The sequence below is a fragment of the Eptatretus burgeri genome, chromosome 2, assembly GCF_056783735.1.
Source record: "Eptatretus burgeri isolate ZD-2024b chromosome 2, Ebu_testis_v1, whole genome shotgun sequence".
Classification (NCBI taxonomy): domain Eukaryota; kingdom Metazoa; phylum Chordata; class Myxini; order Myxiniformes; family Myxinidae; genus Eptatretus; species Eptatretus burgeri.
This window is the reverse complement of record NC_140962.1, coordinates 27,576,616-27,600,367: the sequence shown is the minus strand read 5'-3', so window position 1 is coordinate 27,600,367 and position 23,752 is coordinate 27,576,616. Positions and strand designations below refer to the sequence as shown.

At 44.4% G+C, this 23,752-nt stretch overlaps 2 protein-coding genes across 4 annotated transcripts in view; both read right to left on the bottom strand.

The window, feature by feature from the left end:
* The window catches only part of CWF19L1 (CWF19 like cell cycle control factor 1), a 39,476-nt gene extending 23,593 nt beyond the window's left edge, over nt 1–15,883 (bottom strand). For both annotated transcript variants that reach the window (XM_085852195.1, XM_085852201.1), the window contains exons 1-8: nt 15,652–15,883; nt 14,207–14,291; nt 12,637–12,721; nt 12,418–12,519; nt 11,766–11,965; nt 3,528–3,643; nt 1,182–1,395; nt 243–411 (exon numbers count right to left, since the gene is read on the bottom strand). In XM_085852195.1, coding sequence (XP_085708321.1) covers nt 243–411; nt 1,182–1,395; nt 3,528–3,643; nt 11,766–11,965; nt 12,418–12,519; nt 12,637–12,721; nt 14,207–14,291; nt 15,652–15,752 — 1,072 coding nt within the window. In that variant the 5' untranslated portion in view covers nt 15,753–15,883. The remainder of the gene's footprint in view (nt 1–242; nt 412–1,181; nt 1,396–3,527; nt 3,644–11,765; nt 11,966–12,417; nt 12,520–12,636; nt 12,722–14,206; nt 14,292–15,651) is intronic.
* A 1,296-nt stretch (nt 15,884–17,179) lies between these two features.
* The window catches only part of PEA15 (proliferation and apoptosis adaptor protein 15), a 90,609-nt gene continuing 84,036 nt past the window's right edge, over nt 17,180–23,752 (bottom strand). For both annotated transcript variants that reach the window (XM_085852879.1, XM_085852889.1), the window contains one exon: nt 17,180–20,608. In XM_085852879.1, the coding sequence (XP_085709005.1) occupies nt 20,544–20,608 (65 nt within the window). In that variant the 3' untranslated portion in view covers nt 17,180–20,543. The remainder of the gene's footprint in view (nt 20,609–23,752) is intronic.

Sequence of the window (23,752 nt, the reverse complement as noted above, 5' to 3'; positions counted from 1 at the left end):
GAGGAGCAGAAACGGCTTTGTCAGTATGAACAAAGCCAGAAGAGCAAGCTGCTTCTCCTGATCTGCTCGTGTGGATCACAGGCAGGATTATGTGTGGCAAACATCTCGCTGATCAGGATCCAGACGGCAATAGCCGGTGTGGCACATGGTCCAGATCCCAAAACAGTGAAGGAGTTTATCTTTGAGATATACACTCTATTATCTTATTTAAGCCCACCCCCAGCCAATGAACTTTCAAAAACCTGGGGAGAACCCTGTTGTCCTCTGATGCTTGCTGGGGACAAGTGGAAGACCCTCATCCATGAGAGATCGCCTTTCCCCTCGACCCCGTCGTTGACCCCTTGCCTGGCGGCCTCTTTCTTTTCCCCTGTCCCCAAGATCAAAAAAAAACTGCATAGCCTGATGAGTTTCCTGAGTAGGAGAGGGAATTATAGGTGGCAGCAGGGGAAAGAGAAAGGGGAAGGGAGCAAAGAGAAGATTGTGGTGGAAGTCTACAGCAGGGTGATGACAGCAAATTAATGGATGTCATAAATAAAAGGATGAATGACAGCAAACTTATGTCATGTTGAAACAAACAGAAGAGCAGCAATGAGAAACAGACAGAACTGGAACGGGCACTCAGTGGAGCGCATATCTCCGCCAGTCTGGTTACATTTTGCATCCCAATGATAGGCCGGATCTGGATCCGGATCTTCACCAAAATCTAATCGGCTTGTTATTCTCAGCCACCCAACCTGTCTACCGAGTTTCGTTCGAATCCGTCTAGAACTTTGAGACACCGCACTACATATCATTTTTGGCCTTACCCCTCAATCGTGAAATATCACTTCAAAAAATTCTAGTATCCAGATCCGGATCCAATCTTCACCAAAATCGGATCAATGAGTCCTTGTCACACACCAACATGCCAACAAATTTCATCCAAATGTGTCCACAACTTTTTGAGATATTCTGCTCACAGACAAAGACAGACAGTAAGACAGACAGACAGACAGACAGACAGACAGGGGTGAAAACACAACCTCTGTCCACCTTAGGTGGTGGAGGTAATGAGGAGGTGAAGAAACAGAGAAAAGGGAAAATAAATAACATGTAGATGCATTGGGAGAGGGGTGTTGGGGGGGGTGATGAAGAAGAATACATGCTAGAATGATTAAAAGGAGAGGTGACAAGGTGCAGACCTCCCCATGGTCCATAGTTGCTTTAGCCACATTGGAACGACTCCAAGGATTTTCTGTGACATCAGGCGGCTGCTTATTTAGGTCCACAAGAGGGCTTCTAGACCAAGGGGTCATGGAAAATGCATACAGCCACCTTCCCTTTTTGGCTGTAGCTCCAGCAAGACCAATAAACCTGGTTACTGGCTTTGGCCTTTCCCTCAAAACCTCATGGTTCCTGCAGGAAATGGAATGGGAAGTGAGTCAAGTTTGGAGGAGAAGAAAGCAAAAGCTTTCAAATGATAAATACTATCTTTACATATTGCCTTTAGAAAAAGAGTTTCTGAATGATTATATTTTCAACACCCTAAAACAGTGTGTGTGTGTGTGTGTGTGTGTGTGTGTGTGTGTGTGTGTGTGTGTGTGTGTGTGTGTGTGTGTGTGTGTGTGTGTGTGTGTGTGTGTGTGTGTGTGTGTGTCCTCCATAACTCCAAAACCATGAAAACTAGCAGCCTGAAACTTTGCATGCATACTCAGGGAACACCAAGGAAGTGAATGAGTGAAAATTGGATATTTGGGTTAATTAAAACACCCCTTTTTAGGCCACCATGTTTTGGGCCTGCTGAACCATGCCTTGACTTGGAACAGGCTGCAGCAATTTCTTAACGATAAAGTTTTTGTTTTTCACTTTCCTCACTCATATTATCGAATGCCTGTTCATCATAGCTACGAATCACTGGGGACATTGCAATGCATATAAACACCTGGAGATACCAGCGTTTGTGTATTTATTTCATTTCCACCCATACCATAACCTCGAGAATCTCTTAAATGAAGAAGAATTACAAAATTTAAGCTGGAGATTTGGATTTAGCAGCAGTTCCGACGCTAAGAAAATGATCATTTGTCCAATTCGGACATTGCTTGGCATTTCCGGGTGCATGGGTTTATCGACGGCAATTGGTCCCAAGATCAAGGATTAATGAGAAAACCTTGACGCTGTGCTTGTGCAAGTTTCGTTTGATTCCATTAGGTTTTGAAGAAGAAGAAAAAAAGAAATTCACCAATTTTGGCATTTTCTTTCTTTTGGGGGATGGATAGTGCGAGATACATATGCACATAAAAGTATGCATGTCTATGCTTCATATATGTAACTTCATATATTCATATATGCTTTTCAGTTCAAGCTACTCAAGGTTTTGGGGTTGTATACAGTGCGGAAGGATGACAGGCTGAGTCAACCCCACCTGTAGCTGGTAGTCACACTGACTCCAATCTGCCGATTCTCGAAAAATTGCTATCAGCCGAGCGTGTGTGTGTCGTTGTTGGTATCTACATATGCGGGTTTCAGAATGTGGAATGGAGTCCTCCTAGGACAGGCTCAAAGTGTCTACTTTCATTTCGGTAAGGGGTCACGATTCATGGATCAAGCTGTGATGTTTTCTGTTCTCAAAGTTTTATGCCGAGGGCTCTCTTCAGGATCGTCACCGAGCCCCCCCCCCCCCCCCGCACAGCTGCCAACTGTAGTTTGTTTGTAGTAATATTCCCAGGGATGGTTTTTAATATCTCTGTGAGGTTCTTTATCACCATTCCTGTAGGTCCAGCTATCACTGGTACAACTTTGGCTTCTTCAGCTTCCAAGATCTTTTCACTTCATTCTTGAGGTCTTGGTACTTGGTCATTTTCTTGATTTCTGCGTCGTTTTCCAAAATCACTGGTATCAACACATCAATTAGCAATGTCTTCTTCTCTTTTTAGTACCCAAGTGTGATATCTGGTTGCAATGCTTTCTTTTCGATGTTCATGCTTGAGGGGATCATTAGGTTGTACGTGAGAGGTATTTCCACGTTTTCAGCGATTGCTTTTGGTTCATGTTCCCACAAATTTTCTGGAACTGGGATATCAACATTTTTGCAGATGGGCCAGCAGATAACTTTACAAACTCTGCTGTGTCGCTGTGTGTACAGCTATTTTGACATGTGTTGTTTTTTTTGTGTGGTATACTAAGAGTAGTATCTGAAACAATTTTAAAATTGTATTGTAATGGGAAGGTGAGGAAAATGGTGATTAAAGGTTACATATTCAAGGTGAACATCCTTGTATAATGCAGATGGAAAATAACAAATCAATCAAAGTCTTAAAATGCATCTGGGCAAAAGAACAAGGTGAATATCGAGCCATTGTTGCTGGAAAACATGAGCTATAATCATCACAGTGAATACACACCTATTACGAGCAGTGTGATATGACAGCTCAGTGGTACAATCAGGATGTAACATTTGCCAGATGCACCACATCTGATTTCATTACCATATTCCTCAAAAGGAGACAATGACACTGCCACAATGATCAAGAATTGTGTGTTGTTACCTGAAAGGTACTCGCTCATGGAAAAAGCCTTGTAGACCAGCAAAATGGTATCTGGGTTGGAGGAAGCGGCAGACATTTGCCACAATCGAGCTTTCTGAAGTTGGATCCAAACTCATCTGTGCAAATGAAAAGGTTTCTCTATCACACTCATGCGAGCATTCATTCTTTGATAACAATAATAATCTATATAACGGAGGTAAGTATGTTATATTGTTGCGGGGCCGGGTATCGGCTGCGAGCACGACCGCCAGGTGGAGCAGTAGAGTCAGCTCCGCCGATCACCCGAAATTTAGATCGTACTTTTTCAGAAAACTCCGAGAAGTACGGGTCCCTTATCGGACCGTGAAGAGTCAATATTTCTACCATGTGGTACAGGGTTATTTGCCAATTTTCAAAATACCTAGATGTCCACGTGGCGATTTACCGAGTCTCCACACCCTCGACAGCACCCGGACGGAACGAGCCGCGAACGTACTCGAACCGAGTGTGACCCGAGCGGACGGTCACCAAAGTCCAGTCGGTCCAAATGTCCCCTTTACAGCAGCACAACGGCCTTGCTAATTTTCCAACACGCAGCACACTAAGCCAATGGAGCAAAGGACACGAACGAGCAGACACATTTCACAAATGGGGCTGTGTATTTGACAATATGCAGTGAGAGGAACACAGAAGAGCAGAGTTATCCGAATATTAATAAGCACGTATGTACAGCAAGGCACTTAACAATTCATTACTTAGCAGACTGGCGGCACCACACACACACACACACACACACACACACACACACACACACACACACACACACACACACACACACACACACACACACACACACACACACACACACACACACACACACACACACACACACACACACACACACACACACACACACACACAATAATCGGACAAAAGTGGTCTTTATTCAGACCTCTAGCCAGTAGGACAGTCGAGCTGAAGACCAGATTCTGCCTCGGACCTGTCCAGCTCATGTGGTCTTCGCGTAGAGTCGACCCAGGCACCAGCGAGAGGCGAGCTGAACGGCAAGCCGCGATCAGTTTCTTCAGCTTCGCTCGGCGCTCGTCCTGGCATTCAACACCTCACCTCCGTATCCCTTCGAGAGACGGCACGCACCCTTGCGGCTCCGGTGGTGGATGGTGTCTCCAAGCTCTTGATCATCGGGAGGAGGAGGAGGAAGACGACACTGACGACAACGACCAAAACAAGACCAAGACCAAGGCCTCCTCTGCGAGGATTCTCAGTTCCTTTTTATCCTCTCTGGCGTGCTCGCTCAGGCGTGATTCGTTCTCGGGCGGGGCTCGCTCAGGCGTGGATCATTCTCGGGCGGGGCTCGCTCAGGCGTGGATCATTCTCGGGCGGGGCTCGCTCAGGCGTGGATCATTCTCGGGCGGGGCTCGCTCAGGCGTCGATCATTCTCGGGCGGGGCTCGCTCAGGCGTGGATCATTCTCGGGCGGGGCTCGCTCAGGCGTGGATCATTCTCGGGCGGGGCTCGCTCAGGCGTGGATCATTCTCGGGCGGGGCTCGCTCAGGCGTGCATCATTCTCGGGCGGGGCTCGCTCAGGCGTGCATCATTCTCGGGCGGGGCTCGCTCAGGCGTGGATCATTCTCGGGCGGGGCTCGCTCAGGCGTGGATCATTCTCGGGCGGGGCTCGCTCAGGCGCGGATCATTCTCGGGCGGGGCTCGCTCAGGCGCGGATCATTCTCGGGCGGGGCTCGCTCAGGCGCGGATCATTCTCGGGCGGGGCTCGCTCAGGCGCGGATCATTCTCGGGCGGGGCTCCTCAGGCGCGATTCATTCTCGGGCATGGCTCAACCTTTCCCCTACTTGGCACCCCACCAAGCGAATCGAGGAGTGGGGCATGACCTTTCCCCGACTGAGCGTGCGGAGAATGCTGGGAGCAGAGGGTTTTCATCGTTGTTTTATTTGGAGCCGGAGTAGTCCACAGCTGTTGTTGTCATTCATGTTGGTGGAAAAATGTAAAAGAAAAACCCAAACTGTCAAAATAACTCCACAGCGCATGAACATTTAATTACCCATTAGACAAGGGAGGGGAAGCTATCTATCCACATTTACTTATCGATATAACTGAGCTATAGGACCTGTATGTTGAGTGCAGTAAACTTCCAAATTCGTAACAATATGTATGTTGCATGTTTCATCTACTCCTCCGAAAGGATTTGACCTATGAAGCTGAAACATTCAAGGATTAATGAGAAAACCTTGACGCTGTGCTTGTGCAAGTTTCGTTTGATTCCATTAGGTTTTGAAGAAGAAGAAAAAAAGAAATTCACCAATTTTGGCATTTTCTTTCTTTTGGGGGATGGATAGTGCGAGATACATATGCACATAAAAGTATGCATGTCTATGCTTCATATATGTAACCCAGGTTATTTTTTTATTTTTGGGAGCGATCTGTTGCCAATACACTGCCCAAATAAAGGTACGTGTCAGAAAAGCATATTGCACGCTTGGATTAAGATTGCCCATCGGTCAGGTACTTTGCTCATAACAATAATAGCAATAATAGCAACAGTGAGAATTGCTTTGCAATACATGTCCCCTTGCCAGTCCCAATGAATGTTCGGGAGATGAACGATTACAGATAAAAATTTGTTTGCATTTAACGCATGCTCGAGCCAATACCGGAAACAAAACAAAGAAAAAGAAACTCTCGAGCACACTGTGTTTGGGTCTATTTGGAAGAATTAAAGGAAAAGCAATTTTCATCCACCAATATCTTTTGTAGACAAGAAACCAAGAAAGACAACTGGGATAACAAACTGAATATAAAAAAATTAGCCTGCTTTAACACACGCTTGAGCCGATACCATAACCAAAATGAAGAAGAAGGAATTCAAACCCACTGTGTTTAATTTGTTTCTTGGCTTGTCTATTGATTCAAAAAATAACCTAATCTACATACATGAAGCAAAAACACACGTACCGCTCATGTGCATATACAATACATCGTGGTTATATACCTGGGATCATTCCAATTGCACTGGGCCATGGACTAACACCCAGATCTATGGCCTGAGGCCTGCTGATCAGTGCTGCTTCCTGCAATGGCGGCACACGATTTAATTGGGGTGGTCAAATTAGCGCTTCAGCCAATGGGTGTAAAGCTGTGGGGTGGAGTCAGGACAACTGAACACTGACCCATCTATACTAATAAATGTTAGTGTGTGTGTATGTGTGTGTTTTTTTTTTCATAAAACATAACATATTCTCTGCTAACTCCCCTCTCTCCTCTTTCTCCTCTCTCCTCTCTCTCTCTCTTCCTCGCACCACCCCTCATAATACAGTGCACCATTCATACTCTGTGCGCGTGTCTGTGCGCGTGTCTGTGCGCGTGTCTGTGCGCGTGTTTGTGTGTCTCTCTTTCGATGATGGTTATGCCAAGATGGTGGTAATCTCCACACACATACAGACGGTCGATATCTCCAGATGGTTATCTCCATACGTGACTGGACGGTGGTCATTTCCAGATGGACCCTCCCCTCACACTTCCTTCCTTTACCCTCCCCTCATGCTGCCTTCCCCTCCCCTCCTCTCCCACTTCATTCCCCTCCATTCATGCTGCTTTCCCTTCCCCCACCTCTCCTTACACCCTCTCCCCTCTCTGTTTGTCCCATCCTCACTCTACCTCCTCCGAATACAGTGCAGCATCCTCCCGCACCTCTCTCTCTCTTTCTGTCTCCGAACGTATCTGGATGATGGTTTTGCCCGGATGGTGGTTATCTCTGCACATTTCTTGAGTCAGTGGTTATCTCTGTACGTATCCCAACGGTGGTTATGTCCAGATGGTGATTATCTCTGGATGTGTCCAGCCGGATCCCCTCCCTCCCCCCCCCTCACACTGCTTTCCATTCCCCCACCCCTCCTTACATCCCAGAATCAGAGTGGATGCTTTAACAATTACACTGCTGACATTCCCTTGCCCACCCCTCACGCTGCCTTCCCTTGTCCACCCCTCACGCTGCCTTCCCTTGCCCACCCCTCACGCTGCCTTCCCTTGCCCACCCCTCACGCTGCCTTCCCTTGCCCACCCCTCACGCTGCCTTCCCTTGCCCACCCCTCACGGTGGCTTCCCTTGCCCACCCCTCACGGTGCCTTCCCTTGCCCACCCCTCACGGTGCCTTCCCTTGTCCACCCCTCACGCTCCCTTCCCTTGCCCACCCCTCACGCTGCCTTCCCTTGCCCACCCCTCACGCTGCCTTCCCTTGCCCACCCCTCACGCTGCCTTCCCTTGCCCACCCCTCACGCTGCCTTCCCTTGCCCACCCCTCACGCTGCCTTCCCTTGCCCACCCCTCACGCTGCCTTCCCTTGCCCACCCCTCACGCTGCCTTCCCTTGCCCACCCCTCACGCTGCCTTCCCTTGCCCACCCCTCACGCTGCCTTCCCTTGCCCACCCCTCACGCTGCCTTCCCTTGTCCACCCCTCACGCTGCTTTCCCTTGCCCCACACTGCCTTCCCTTACCCACCTCTCATGCTGCCTTCCCTTGCCCACCCTTCATGCTGCCTTCCCTTTCCCAGCCCTCACACTGCCTTCCCTTGCCCTCCCCTCACGCTGCCTTCTCTTGCCGTCCCCTCACACTGGCTTCCTTTGCCCACTCCTCACACTGCCTTCCCTTGCCCACCCCCCCTCACACTTTGTTCCCTTTCCGCACCCCTCCTCGCTGCCACATCGTCTTCGCTCCCCCACCCCTCTCCCTCCCCTCCTTCTTACCTTAATCTTCTTCTTCCTTCGGCTGCTCCCGTGAGGGGTCGCCACAGCGGATCATCCGTGTGATCCGCATAGTGATTTGGCACATGTTTTACGCCGGATGCCCTTCCTGACGCAACCCTGGTCGCCTCTTACGACACAGGGATACTCCTTCTTACCTTAATATTCCCTTAATATTCCCTTAATCTCCACCCCTTAATATACCCATCAGCGAAGCATGGGGTGTATTTGCTGGCTTATAATATGTGATATTTTCTAAGTCCAAAAAGGGCATAACTGTGAAAAATTGATGAAACGCCCTGAAACTTGAACTTGTTCTGTAACTTATCATAACAAAGCCATGCACCAAGTTTCAGTTGAATATGTTAAAGGATAATCGGAAAAAAAAAAGTCATAAAAACCACAGGTTTGACATATGGACAGACAGACCGACTGACGGAGAGCAAACCTATAGTCCCCTCAGGTGAAATTGTTAAGGGACTAATAATCATATTTATACAGCGCCTTTTGCCGATAGATTAGCTGATCACATTTATCCCTCTCATTATACCTTCACCGAAACCCCCTCCTTATTTTTCACTGTGCGTCTAAATATCATGGAGGTACAGCGCTCTTACGCACACACAGAGGCATGCAGTTGCATGCACAAACAGCAAACTTTGGGCTTCGTCTCAAAGCAATAACAAAACCAACAACTGTTAAACGATGTGTCAGCTGCTACACAATGTCAGACAGTCTGAAAACTTAAAATCCCAGTCTGTGGCTTGCTTTGGAGGCCAGCTTGGCTACATATGGTTATGATGTTGAGGTGATGGTGAGGCCTCAAAGTTCAAGAGACAGAACCTCTTTGACTGGCTGACAGTGGAAACAGGTAAGTAGGTTCGTTTGACAATCAAGCCGGAATGACAAGGTGAGACAGAGATTTTCCGGAATTGAGACATTCCATTTGTCAGACCAGAAACTCAATGCCAGTTATATATTGTACCCATTGATGGCAGTTGTTGCCAATAACTCTCAATTATTAGCAACAGCTGTTTGTGGCTGGCAAAGGACGATTTTATTACAAGGTTGAAGCAAAGCCAACTAGCTTAACCGTTAAGGCAGCAATTCAACCTCAAGGGAGGCCCTGGAGTCTTACAGGGCCATCTGTGCTGTCATAAGAATGGTAGAATATTGTCGTGTCCAGTGGGTTTGTCCTGACCTGGACAGATGGCCAAACGGTTCTCTTGGAGGCTTGCAGCCGAGATTCTGGCACGCGCAGGAAAGAAACAGCGAGGACGGTAGCACAGTACAGGGGTTTTACTCTCAAACTCACAACAGAACAACGGACACCAGTAACTTAAATAAATAATGATTGAATAAACAGAAAGATCAACAATAAGAATGGAAATGAATCAAGGTAACCTAAATCTAATTTTGAGGCATCTCCACACAGACCAAATACAAACAAGGGGACAGAATAAAACAAAGAAAAATCCCTCCTTTATTTTGGCACTGAGCTTTGGGTCCAGGAGATAATCTCAGTAGCTTGAAGGTCACCAAACTGCTTCGTCACTGCGTGGGAGGACGCGCCCAAAATGGTGCCGAGCTCCTCTCTGGGCGGGGAACGTACGTGAGGTAATTCAAGAGGCAGTATTCAATGCCAGGGCTCAACAACCGCCATGCAGCCTCTTCGTCGATCATCCTCACCGACGTCGATCTTCTGCTTTGCAGAATGGCACCGTCTCTTTCTCCCGATGGCTCCACACAAGGTTTTGGCGCTGGTCCCACACACGGGCAAACTTACCTCAGCACAAACACAACAATCGTGCGGTCTTCTTGATGCGTCGAAGGAAAGCCAGCCATAATGCCCTGCTGTTTCGGCCGCTGATACTGCCTCTCTCGCTTCTGTCCCGCTTCGAGCCTTCGTCTCCGACCGTGTCTCTCTCCTCCTGCAATGACCTGCCTCCCCGCTCTCTCGCCAAGACACACCCTGTTTTTTTTTCTGATCGCCTCCCTCACACCGAACTCCACTCGTCTGTTTGCTTCTCCCTTTGATGTCACTCCTATCAATCATCCACTCTGGGGGTGTGACTTGTTCGCACGAAAATCGGGAAGGCGCGGCTTCTCGCCTGCTTGGACTTGCAGCTCAGTTGTAGTTGTTTCAAGGACGTGATCCTATTGCTGGCTTGTAAATGCAAAAATGTAGGAAAAAGTCATGTGGGCGGGGGTGCAATTACATACTGGGGGAAATTATCCTTAATCCCGAATTTACACCGCACCACCCCCCATGTGGTGACAGGTAACACTTAAGCTCACAGTTTCCCGACTTAGTTTACATCGAGATGTCTCCTACATGCCCACAGGACAAGCAACTCGATACGATCCGATCTTTCCGATGAAATTCCTCCATCTACCCCCACAAACAGAACAATATCTTCTTGTCTGTTTCAGTGGCAGATACACATGTAACATTATTTTGATACATGCACAATTTTTTTTTTCTCTTTGTTTCATTAATGGGGTCTTTTTTGATGAAAACAAGTCCTCAGTGCAAATACATTAAACTCCTTTTAATAAAAAGCAAATAGGTATTTTACAATCAATAACCATACACGAGTGTGCAGACAAAGCAAATGCTAGAAACCATTGTCACAAGTATTTATGCCTTGGAACAAAACTGCTCTTTTCCATTTTTTTAGCATCTGTTACTCAATTTGGATAATTCAGTTGCGGTTATAAAGCTTGCAGATTGGATGACCTTATCAGTCTGAGCACTGTTAATCATGTGCTCCTGTGGCTCAAATTAAAATTCTGTGAGGAGCCATCTATTTTGGAAGTACCACCCCTCTCACCTTTCCATACCAACCACGGCTGGAAAGTGGGTGGGGGAGGAGGGTGTTCGTACATGTCCTTTCCCCCTCTTTACCCTGACTTCTTCATCAATCACACAACAAAAGTAAAATGTCAAAACATGTCGTGATGGTAATCCATAAGAGGATAATGGTGTCGTATTGTGGAATAGTAATGTGGTGTCATTCCTACCTTGTTTGGATTTTTTTGAGATTTCATCCCTCTATGTTTTAACATTTTTTATATTTTTATTTTTTCTTGTTTACAGAGCGTCGGTGTTGCCGAAGCAGTTTCTTGGCAAGGGTTATACTGGGTGGTTTGCCATTGCTTTCCCAGCATTGTTTGCCTATGCTTTATCCGTTTTAAACACTGAGCGTCGAGCAAGGAAGCAGCACGCACCATTTCTTAAAAAAGAATAGCTGACGCCCAGGAATCAGAGAGGACACTCGAACCATTACGCCGCCAAGTCTGGTTCATACGTCATAGTCGTTATAAAATACTCCATTAATGAAACAAAAATTACGTAGAAATGCAATTTTACCGGTACCTCGTACTGTTGAGATATCTGCATGAGGAATCATTCACATTACATATCACATTCTACATCTTACATCACCACCAACGTAGCTCAACATCGTTTCCCCATCTTACTCGTACCGGCTCAGGGCTGTATTTGCAGACACCCTCTGGCCAAGTAGATGTCAACAATATGTCCGTTTCTGCACTCCCCATCTCCGTCAGGGCATTTCCATCTGCGGCAGCGTGTTGCCAAGCCTCGGCCTTTCCGTTCCGCGTTTCATGCCCACTCAAATAGGCCACAGCTAGGCCTGTTGCAGTGCGTAGCACACCATGATGCCCTGCCACCAAATACAAATGTATACCAACACTTCCATGGCACAATCACCAAACTCAATATATTTTTTTTTACATTCACCTCAAATTGTTACATCTGGATTGAAACAAATTATTTAATCAAAATCTGCCATCATAGCACAGAACAAACTCTTCATAAGTCAAAGTAAAGCTGGCTATCCAGTTTCCATTTTCTATTTGCAATACTGCAGCGTATCAAGTTTTTGGGCTTTTTACTTCAGTGGCAGTAACAGTTGGTTATGAGTGCAATTTCAGAAGAAAACGTCATAAACTGACACGATACACATCAGGTTTTACCGAGGACAAAGCTGGACATTACATATATATATATATATATATATATATATATATATATATATATATATATATATATATATATATATATATATATATATATATATATATATATTACTTTTTAAAAATATATTTACTGTACCGAGGTAGGTAATCCCTGGAGCCACCTCCCCACCATCTGCACTAGGAAACAAATCTGCAGTGGAGCCATCATTCGGGCCAAGGATGTAGGTTGGCAGCGGAACTACGGGTCACAGGGCATCAAAGGGTATTTGGAGGTGGAACAGAACGCGCCGAGCAGTTCAGGCCACGTCAAGACGGGCAACATTTTTTTTTGCGACAAAGGTCATATTTATGTTACCTGCCCGTCGCCCCTCTTTATATTCCAGCCAAACTTCTCGAGATGCTTCCGAGTCGGCAAAAAAACTTCCGACACAAAACAAGACCTGCACAACATAGAATACGACATGTGCTTGGAGCCGCTACAATATCAACCAATTGCTACAATCTGCATGGATAAAGGCAAATCGAATGGCATTTAATTCCCCTTTTTCTGAAATAACTTCCCCGTTTCACTTATTGAAAAGGAAATGTCAGATGAGTGAACAGATATGGGTACTAGGCTAAAAAATAACTTCGAGTCTCCGAAAGACTCACCCACGCTCTTTATTTGTATGCAGCACAAGGCTGCGGGTGGCATCATTGGATAAGAGCACAGCTGTGCCACTGATGCAATGCCCCCTGTAGGTAAGGGCATGAATTTGGAATTTGTTGGCAATGGTGCCGGCAATAGCTCGCCTACTCTTCGCGAAGGACACCGTGGGATATTTAACATCCACCAATGAATGCCGGCAGATGAGACTCGTTTAACGTCCAACTGAGGGACGTCACACGCATTGATGAATCACCTGGCCTGTGACACACCCAGATGACAATATATATATATATATATATATATATATATATATATATATATATATATATATATATATATATATATATATATATATATATATATATATATATATATATATATATATATATATATATATGGTCAGGATTCGAACCCAGGCGAGACAGCTTAGAGGCGAGTGTGCGTACCTCGAGGCCATCACGTCAAGAGACTCACGACAAGAGCTTCATAAGCTCTGTAACGGGTCAAAGTTATAAGACAATGCTCATGCACCCAATAAAATGGAGATTTTAGCAAAGACACCAATCCACAGGCCTACTGTTGTAAAAGATACCTTGGAAACCTTTTTTATTACCATAAATATTAGAGATTGAGGCTTGTGCAAGAGGGGTTTGCAGTCAACAAACATTAGAGGGTAAGAGGTCAAAGGACTAACAATAGGACAAAAGAAAACAGCTGGACAACAAAGAAACAGACAAGAGTCACATTGGCAAGCAAGGACAAAGGATGAGGACAAGCAGCCAGGGAAGGGTGCACGCATTTCAGGTGTACGAAAGGAGGGGGAGGTGGTTGACGTCAGATGGATAAGTCAGTGAGAATCCAATCTCACTTACAAGTGGAGATCAGAAACATTACGAGATAGTGATTGGATGAGAGGGGAGAACATGATTGGGCAAATCAGGGAGGAGTTCCACAGATGAGAGCAATGGGACAGAGGAGCAAAGGTGACCAATAAGCCAATATTCGACATTTTGGGTAATGGTACCCGTTACGAGAGAAGGACGCGTCCAGGAAAGGATTGATAGACAAATATAGAGGAACGAGGGGGCTTTTACATCCACAAACAAAGGTAGACGGTATTTTCTCCGAAGGAGTCTCAAATATGCTTTCTATGTCGACAGAAAAAGAAGACATTACAAACGGTTACATTGACCCGAGGTCAACTTTGCAGAGGACAAGCATTCACTTGTCGTGTTGCAGAAACCAAATAGTCTAATCACGTGATTCTTCCACTCACGTTGAAATCACCATTCTTTTTCATCACGCTGCGCACTCGTTGGAACATGGTGTCATATTCGCCGCACACATCTCCACTCACCAATCTACAACACGGGTGACACCATCAATCACATGGAGTCCCTGAAAGCCACGATGCATTATTTGCGATAAAACTACACCAAGATGAACCATTGCAGACCTTCAGCACCGTGATCATGTACCGCAACAGCCATGGTCGTGCACGATGAACCAGTGCAGACCTTCAGCACAGTGATCATGTACTGTAACAGCAATGGTCGTGCAGGATGAACCGTGATCATGTATGATACAGCCATGGTCGTGCACAATTCACCAGTGCAGACCTTCAGCACAGTGATCATGTACTTTAACAGCAATGGTCGTGCAGGATGAACCATTGCAGACCTTCAGCACCGTGATCATGTATGATACAGCCATGGTCGTGCACGATGAACCAGTGCAGACCTTCAGCACCGTGATCATGCACTGTACAGCCATGGTCGTGCACGATGAACCACTGCAGACCTTTAGCACCATGATCATGTACTGTACAGCCATGTACAATGAACCACTGCAGACCTTTAGCACCATGATCATGTATGATACAGCCATGGTCGTGCACGACGAACCACTGCACACCTTTAGCACCATGATCATGTACTGTACAGCCATGGTCATGCATGATGAACCAGTGCAGACCTTCAGCACAGTGATCATGTACTGAATGCCTGGTGTTGGCTTAATGGCTGGAGTGTTGGGCTTGGGATCCTAGGATCCCGAGTTCAAAACCCACTCAGCTGTTGAATCAATACCAGGTGGGGTTGACTCTGTCCGTCATCCTTCCAAGGTCGGCAAAATGAGTGCCAGCTTGCTGGTATCCTGTGTCGGAGTGGCGACACGCCCATGACTGTGTCCAATAGCCAAGGAGACTGCTTCGGCAGCACCAACGCTCTGCACAGAGTCTGGTCCCGATGAATGGATGGATGGATGGATGGATGGATGGACAGACGGATCATGTACTGTATAGCCACGGTCGTGCACGATGAACATTGTTCCCGTTTATGTGGGCAATGTTTAACACGTACGACCATGGTCGGCAGGGAGCCGTTTTCGACACGTCTTTCACGAACCGGCTGGCCAGGCCTGACGTTCGAGTGAAGGCGATTTTGGCAGAAATTTGTAACTGGCTTCATGGTGCCGACGAGAACTCGCCCACACTTCGTGAGACACCGTGGTGTTCCATTTTTATACATCCAAGTAATGGTAACAGACGGGACACCAAGCTTAGAGCCTATCCGAGGTGACGGCGCACTCTGCGATGCAATGCACCAATCGGACAGTTTATTTGTCGGGTCGGGAATCGAACTCGATGCACCATCGTGTCGAACCCAGCTTAGCTTATAATTAAAAGAAAAACGATCCACGCTCTCTATTCTTTAAACTTACATTCTCAGCTGCTTATCCTCCATTGGCAGTAACAAGCGGGTGAAAAGAGTTACAATTCGATTTCTAAATGTAAAAAAAAATAAAAATAAAAATGAACGCATCCAAGTCAAAAATGGTTTAAACTGAAGGCCTAGGGGCCTAGCAGGCGCATTTAATGACGTAATCAATCCGCGCCGGTATTATTTATTTATATCCTATCGATGACGTTTTACGTTCTCAAGAAAAAAAAAATGGCTCCAGCGTGGTTAGCAACTGTCTGGTCAATTAAATCCCTTCATTTCGGTGCTGTAATCCTTAATGTGTCCGCTCTGAGTCGGGGAGGTCTGTGGCTCCAACCCCGGCCGAGTCACACCAAAGATTTTTTTTTTATATTACATTAAAATGTTGACTGACAGGCAGCAAATCGAACTGTAATAAAAACGAATCTATCTATAGATCCTTTGATCTGGCTCTTAAATCAATTTCTACCAATTTATTCTGCTCTTCACTTCATGACTTGTAATACGAAGGAAGAATACGTCATTCACGAATGACAAAATGAGCCAAAGTATTCTAAATAGTACAGCTACCTACACCGTCATGGCCGCTGTACTGCGAACTGTGGTGAATTGAAGGTCGTGATCACATGTTGCCCGGCTCGAGCACAGAGATAAAGCTGAGGTTCGGCTCGGCCGCGGGGTTTGTCCCTGGGGCATTGTCGTTTTATGTCGGCGGCTCACTTGGTGCTCATTGAATGGTGAGAATACTGATTGATATATAATACTGATTTATTTTGCGGTGATTAGTTGCGCGTGTGTACCTTACTGCTTATGTACTCCATGCTGCGTCTGTATTTCCTGGTGTGCCCGTAGAAGCGGCTTCAATCAAATGGAATAAATCCTATACTCTGAAGGTTCTTCTCTCGTCCTCATTTCACGAACAATGTTTTTTTTTTAAGGAATTTGTTTAATAATAATATAACTAACAGCTTGAATACAGAAAATGTATTTTAGATCTTCAAGATATGACAGAATTTTTGTTTTTTTAAATCCAAGGTAGTACTTGGAAACGTCAAAGCTCAAATCAGTCAATCTCTATTGAAGGCAGATCGTTAATATAATTCTACGACGACCGTTTTAGCTGGATTCAGCATAATAAAACGCGTCAATCTTAACTTATTGCCGATTGTAAGAATGACACGAACCAATCAGCTTGCTATCGCTTGCCAAGCCAGCCGTTCCTCATCGACCTTGATGCTCAAGTGCTTGCTTGAGTCATGAATGCTCCACAACAAGCTCATCGATATAATAGAACATCGCCCGAGCTTTCACCCTTATAACATGTCAATTACTCGTAAAAGTTCTTGCAGAAACGTTAATTCAATCATGAATCTGTTTGTGCAACGAACTTCCAAAAAGAAAGTCATTTATCATTCAGTTATATTCACATTGCAAAACGATTGTGCCGATTTAGCTCATTTGTGAAAACACCTATAAACTTGAAAAAAACATTTGTCATACAAAGTATCACTGATTAAACTTGACACCAATAAGATGGTAAAGCAAATTGTATTAATTGAAAGTCACAAAGGTAAACATAACAAAAATAGTTTATGTTCACTAAAAACTGCTGATCATAAAAAGGTTCAAAATTTGAACACAAACTCAATCAGGCACTTTTAACAACACTGCAAGGGCATTGATAATATCAAAACATCACAGGCAAAGTGAATGTCAATTTTGTTTTGTTGTCGTTTTGGCTAATCTGTCAACAATGGTGAAATCTTCAGAAACTCTCTTTCAACTCGATTATACAAAGTAAATTGATTGTATCCATTTCATAATCCAAACGATAAAAAAATAAATGTAAGACAAAAGTAAAAATAAAAAGGGTTATTTCTTCTTTTGCTTTCCACATCAAAGTAGTCTCGAATATTTTCATCTTTATCTTTGTGCAGTTAACAATCAACACGAATCTCCGACACTAATGCTTTTTTAATTAAACTCTTAAATGAGTGGGTGAAAAGACCAATTAGTGTTGTCTTAGGAACGTATGAAATTAATGTCTTAACCAATGCATTTGAATATTAGCTCGCATGACTAAAAACAGCTGATCGTGTACTGTAACAGCCATTCAATAATTGATTTGTCTGTATGGTTCACATTGCTATGATTTGTTAACAGTGGTCGTGTTGTGTCATAGACAATGCAACTATAACTGTTCTTTCTTTGAGCATTGTATTTGTTTTACGAGCAACATAAAACCATTTATACCGAAACTCTAATGGACGTGCAAATAGCATCGATTTATTGACCAACTGTAAAACGTAGCCATTTGTAGCAAAGCGAAATAAGCCAGATGCCTTGTTAATTTTATAATGAGCATAAAAAGCTGTATTACGTTACAAATTGTAATAAAAGCATGCAGTCTAAAATGCAGTTTGTGCATGAAATAATCTAAACTGGCAGAAAAGTTGTAGACGTGATACAAAGTTAACATTTGTTGTGTGAGCAACGAGGTTGAGCTCAAGTGTGGCAAGCAACACTGCCCAGTGGATTGGAAGGCAAGGGGCAGACACACCGTGCGCACACACACAACCGTGCACTACACCATGTAACTCGATTAGACAAATAAAGTACACCAATACATCCGATCCACAGTAATGCAATTTTCCAATGGCTAACAAAAGGAAACCACAAGCCACGATAAAAGTCTATTAGACGGCTGCTTTCAGCAGCTCCAAGAACTGGAATCATTGCACAATCATCGGTTGTTTTTACGTTGGAAAAAAAAACAATGCCTTAGAGATGGGCAAAGAATGTGCAAACATTTACGTCAGTTTAGCAGTAACACATGAGAGACTAGGGGGTCGGTGATGAGAAAAACGGGACAAGAGATACAAGTGTGAATTACAGTGGTGTAGGAAAATTAAACAGTGGAAAAGAGATGTGAAAGAGGTTGGAAGAAAAAAAAAAAGAGTAAAGATGGAGAAACTGATACAAAAAAGGAAAGAAGAAATATATAAAAGAAAGAAAAGAGCAATTACAAGATAGTAACAGAAAGAGGAAAGGAGTGGTAGGAAGGGGAAAGATATATAGGAAAAAGGAAATGATGAGGGAAAGAGGGTGGAAATGCCAAGTATGAAAGGAAATATGGGAAAGATGAATGAATTTTAGAAAGAAGAATAAGTAGAAAGTGAAGATCATAAAATGCAAAAAAACATTGAGGAATATTTAAAATGGAAAAGCTGGTGCATTGGGAAAGAATAAATATAGATGTTAAAAACAAACAAAAGGAATGGAAGGAATGTAGAAAAGAAAGAAGAGAAGGAAAATGTTGGCCCCAATTATTCCCACCTTGTAGGGTAGGCCAGCTGCAAGGTTTTTTGTCCAAGTGTTTTACAAACCGGCTGGCCACGTTTTACTGAAGGAAGCAAGAATTTGTAATTTTTCCAAAGTGCCAGCGATAACTCGCCTTCTCGAGAGACACCGTGAGATATTTCGCATTCACTAATGATGAATTCAGGCAGATGAGATATCCAGCTTAACGTCCACCTGAGGGACGGTACACGCGTAGATGCCTCGTCCTACATGCAAAACACCAGGGTGACAGTTCATTGCCGACTCGAGATTTCAACAAAAGTGAGACAGCTCAGAGGAGAATATGATTTCCTCCCAGCTATCTTGCCAGTCCAAAATAGGAAAGGATAATTGAAATGGTATAAAGGAAAGGGGATGGAAATAAAGTAAAGTGTACATATAATGGATGAGGAAGGTGAGAGTTAACCGTTGGCATGAAAATCATAAGTTTGAGATGTTAAAGCAAAAGCACCAAAGAGATTAAAGAAAAAGAAAAAAGAAAGATTTAAGAAAAGAAAGGACGGATTGAAAAAGAAAATCTGAAAGGGAATAAAAGGAGATGTAGAAAAGAATGAACTTTCTGAAATCTCCTTTTAGGTTCTCCCTTTTATAAGAAGTGAGAAGAGGGTGAAAGAAAATAATGAGGAAGACAAACGTGGAGAAAAGTGAAAGAAAAACGAATGTGAAAAAGGAAAGGTGTGAAAGTAAAGAGCAGATGTAATTTGAAAAGACAAAAGTAGAAATGATTAAAAATAAAGAGCACAGATGGAAGGGGAAAGGGAATATAAACAATCAATATAATTTTACTTGTTAAAATATAACTATATTTTTCATTGTTACATTTTTTTTTCCACACTTTAAACCCTGTATAAGCCTTACTACAAGAAAGTGTATTTTGTCATTGGGCACTTTTTTATTGATAAATTTGGAGGTGAGACTGAATTGAGGTGGAAGCTGGATATGGGAGAGGGATGGATAGGTTTTTGTTGTTAATGGGTAAAGTGAGTGCTGGAGAGGATTCAAGAAAATTATCCAACTACATTAGGAAGTGTGAGAAGGTCATTGGCACAGAAGGTGAAGTTTGAAGATAAATTTGAAGGTATACGTGTGGAAAGTGAGGGAAGCATTTCTCAGTGTACAACTTGGAGGTAAGTGTGTTAGTCTGAGGATGGATAGGTAAAAGACGTTGGATAAAGAATGTTAAGTAAGATGGATGAGGTCTGTCTATTCTGAGTCAACTGCATTAGATAGCGCTTGGCACATTTATAAAGGAATGTAGGGAATTTTAGGAATGTTGAGAAGCACTGAATATCATTCGTTATCAATACTCAATTTCCAGACCTATACATGTCAACATTGATTCCTTTCTTCCACCTGTCATTCCTCAAAATTATCATCAGGCTCTTCATTATTCCTTTGTTCACTCTTCTTTGGAAGTCCACTATTTACGAACAAAACTTTTCTTTCAAAGCCATTCCTCGTCAATCTGTCCTCTTCGCCACCAAATCAGTATGATGGTAATGATGTCATTCTGGAGACAGCCATGTGACCCACTCAGCGCTTCTTGGGGGGTGGAGCCAACTCTATAACATCATCCTCCGATTCTTGGCGTTCCAAGTCTATAGGGTTGAAGGTCGTATGGAAAGGCAAAACAGAATAATTAAGTTTCTTTTTAAAATCAGACAAGGTATGCATTCAATCAAGCAGTCAATATGAATTCACATATATTTAATTTTAAAACAAATTAATCTATGATAAAACCAAATTCCAACATACGAGGTCTGATTAAAAGGTTCCGGGACTAGATTTATTGAAGGAAAATTAAGTAAACTAGTCCAGCAGCGTAGTCTGATATTTCAGATTAATTGTTCAAATTTGCATAAAAGCACCAAAATTGGTACACATGTAGAATAATGTATTCCGAACAATTCTAGATATGAAGCCACCCGAGATTTTGCCTTGGTCAGCTTGCTTTTATGCAAATTTGAACAATTGGTTTGCTATGCTGCAGTACTATACTGCAGGGATATTAAAGAAGTGTCATTTTGGGCAACACTTGTTGACATAAAATCTCCAGCAGGAAGCCACCATCTTGTCTCAGTCCTGAGTGACATGCTGCTTTGTGCAGACGTGTTTGAAATATTAAAAACTGTATTTGAGGATGAAGCTCTCAGCCGTTCGAAAACATTTCAGTGGTTTGCTCAGTTTAAAAGTGGCCAAACTTCTGTCGATGATGATCCACGCTCAGACCATCAATAAACCCCACAGTGAGGAAACAGGAGCTCGTGTTTGTGACAGGATTCATGGTAACAGAGGAATGATGATTCGGGAAGCCAAACATACCAAATGATTTTGACTGAAGGTTTGGAAATGAGGTGGGTCTCGGCAAATTTCATCCCGCAGGTTCTCACTCTGGAACAGAAGGAACATTGCCTCACAGGGTCAGGTCAGGTATGGGAGCATGTGCCACAACAGCGCGTCGCTGCGTCCACTTTCCGCCGGTACTCCAGGGGCCTCCGTCTGGCCTTCCCCCAGGCAGATGCCAGGCCCATCCCCATCTCCCTGAGATGCTGATCAACCTGCTGCAACCACGAGGCACGTGGTCAGCCCATCGGCCTCCTCCACTCATGAGACTCCCTCGCTGAGAGAATCTGGTGAACAGGATCAGCGTCAGGAAAACGAGCCACATGTCCATACAGCCGCAACTGACGCTCACGGACCATGCAGGTAACAAATCTCATCCGAGTCTCTCTCAGCAACCGCTCATTGGACACAAAATCTGACCAGCGATAGCCAAGGATTCTCCGAAGAGACCTGGTACCAAAGGAATTAAGTCTCCGTCTCAGATCCTTGGTCAGAGTCCAAGTCTCGCATCCATAGAGCAAGACTGGAAGCACCAAGGACCTGAAGACTCGGACTTTCGTCCTCCCGCACAGGTACCGACAGCGTCACACCCCATGATCCAGTGAATCCATGACTCCCCAGGCCCGACCCAGACGTCTATTAACCTCTGACTCACAGCCAGCAGAGACATGAATATCACTGCCAAGGTAAGTGAATATCTCCATGACCTCAACATACTCACCACAAACAGACACAGACAGGACAGCAGCATCCAAGATGTCATTGAAAGCCTGGATCTTAGTTTTGACCCAAGAAACTCGCAATCCCAGCGGCTCCGACTCCTCATTCAGCAACTCGAGGGCCCCCAAAAGGATATCTAAAGTCTCCGCAAAGATGACTGCATCATCTGCGAAATCAAGGTCCGAGATCTTGACATTCCCAAACGATGCACCGCAGTTTGATCTTTCCGACATCCTCCCTAAAATGCAGTCCATACAAGTGCTGAAAAGTGTGGGGGCCAGTACTCACCCCTGACGAACTCCAGTAACAACTGAAAATAAGTCAGAGATGGTACCACCACACTTCACAGCACTCTCAGTACCAGAGTAGAGTTCAGACATCAGATCGATCAGTTTTGGTGGCACCCCACGAAGACCAAGAGTCCTCCAGAGGGCATCCCGATTCACTGAATCGAACGCTTTACAGAGATCAACATAGGCTGCAAGCAGCCCCTGCCGAAACTCTCGTCTGCGTTTGGTGAGGACACGAAGAGCAAGGATACGGTCACTGTCAGGTCAGGTCAGATCTGTGACCTGCTATTGCCTCACAGTGTCTCAGATACTCATTGATCGTGCAGGGAATGATGAAAACTTCTTGTGCAGCATCATTAAAGATGATGAAAACTTCCTGCGCAGCATCATTGAAGGTGACGAGACTTGGGTTTATGGCTACGACCCTGAGACTAAGTGTCAGTCATCTCAATGTAAGACCGTGCTGTTACCTCAACCAAAGAAAGCAAGACAGGTGAGTTCGAATGTGAAGACTATGTTGATTGTGTTTTGTTGACAGTGAAGGTATTGTGCACCAGTAGTCCATTCCACGTGGTTAGACAGTGAATCGGTGGTTTTATTTGGCCGTGTTGAAATGCCAAAGAGATGCAGTTCGACGGAATTCGCCTGAAAAATGTGAGTCAGGTTTGTGGATGTTACATCACGACAATGTGCCGACACATTCAGCACTCTCAACACAAGGATATTTGGCCAAGCACAACACCTCATTGGTTTCCCACCCACCGTATTCACTCTATTTGGCACCAAATTACTTTTTTCTGTTCCAACGACTGAAACACACCCTAAAAGGAGAGATTTCAGGATATGCCAACAATCATGCAAAATGTGACCTGGGAACTGAAGCTATCACAAAAGAAGAGTACCAGAGATGCTTCATAAAATGGCAGGACCACTGGAATCATTGTGTTCAATGAGGAGGAAACTACTTTGAAAGGGATACATTTGATTAACTGTGATGTCCTTTAGTTTTGTAAGAAGTCTCGGAACTTTTTGATCAGACCTCGTACTATAAATCAATATTGCCTCAGATGGCATCATCTCCATTCTGGACACTGCACTTACAAGGTCCACATTTATATTAAAGCCAAGCTCTCTGCCTTATTATTTGTGGCATTCTGCACCTTCCTCTCAAGTCCACATCTCGAGCGGTTGGAAGAGAAAGGTGCAGAAAGGAACTTACAACGGACAGTCGGGTCATTGGCATTGTTTAGTGTTGCCTGATACATCAAAGCTGTGACAACCTTCCACGATTTCCTACGATTAATCTCATGACTGTTGAGTTCCATCATGTAAGAAAAAGATTGGTTATTGTGACTTTAATGATCCCATGGTGTCTTTAGTGAAGAGTCG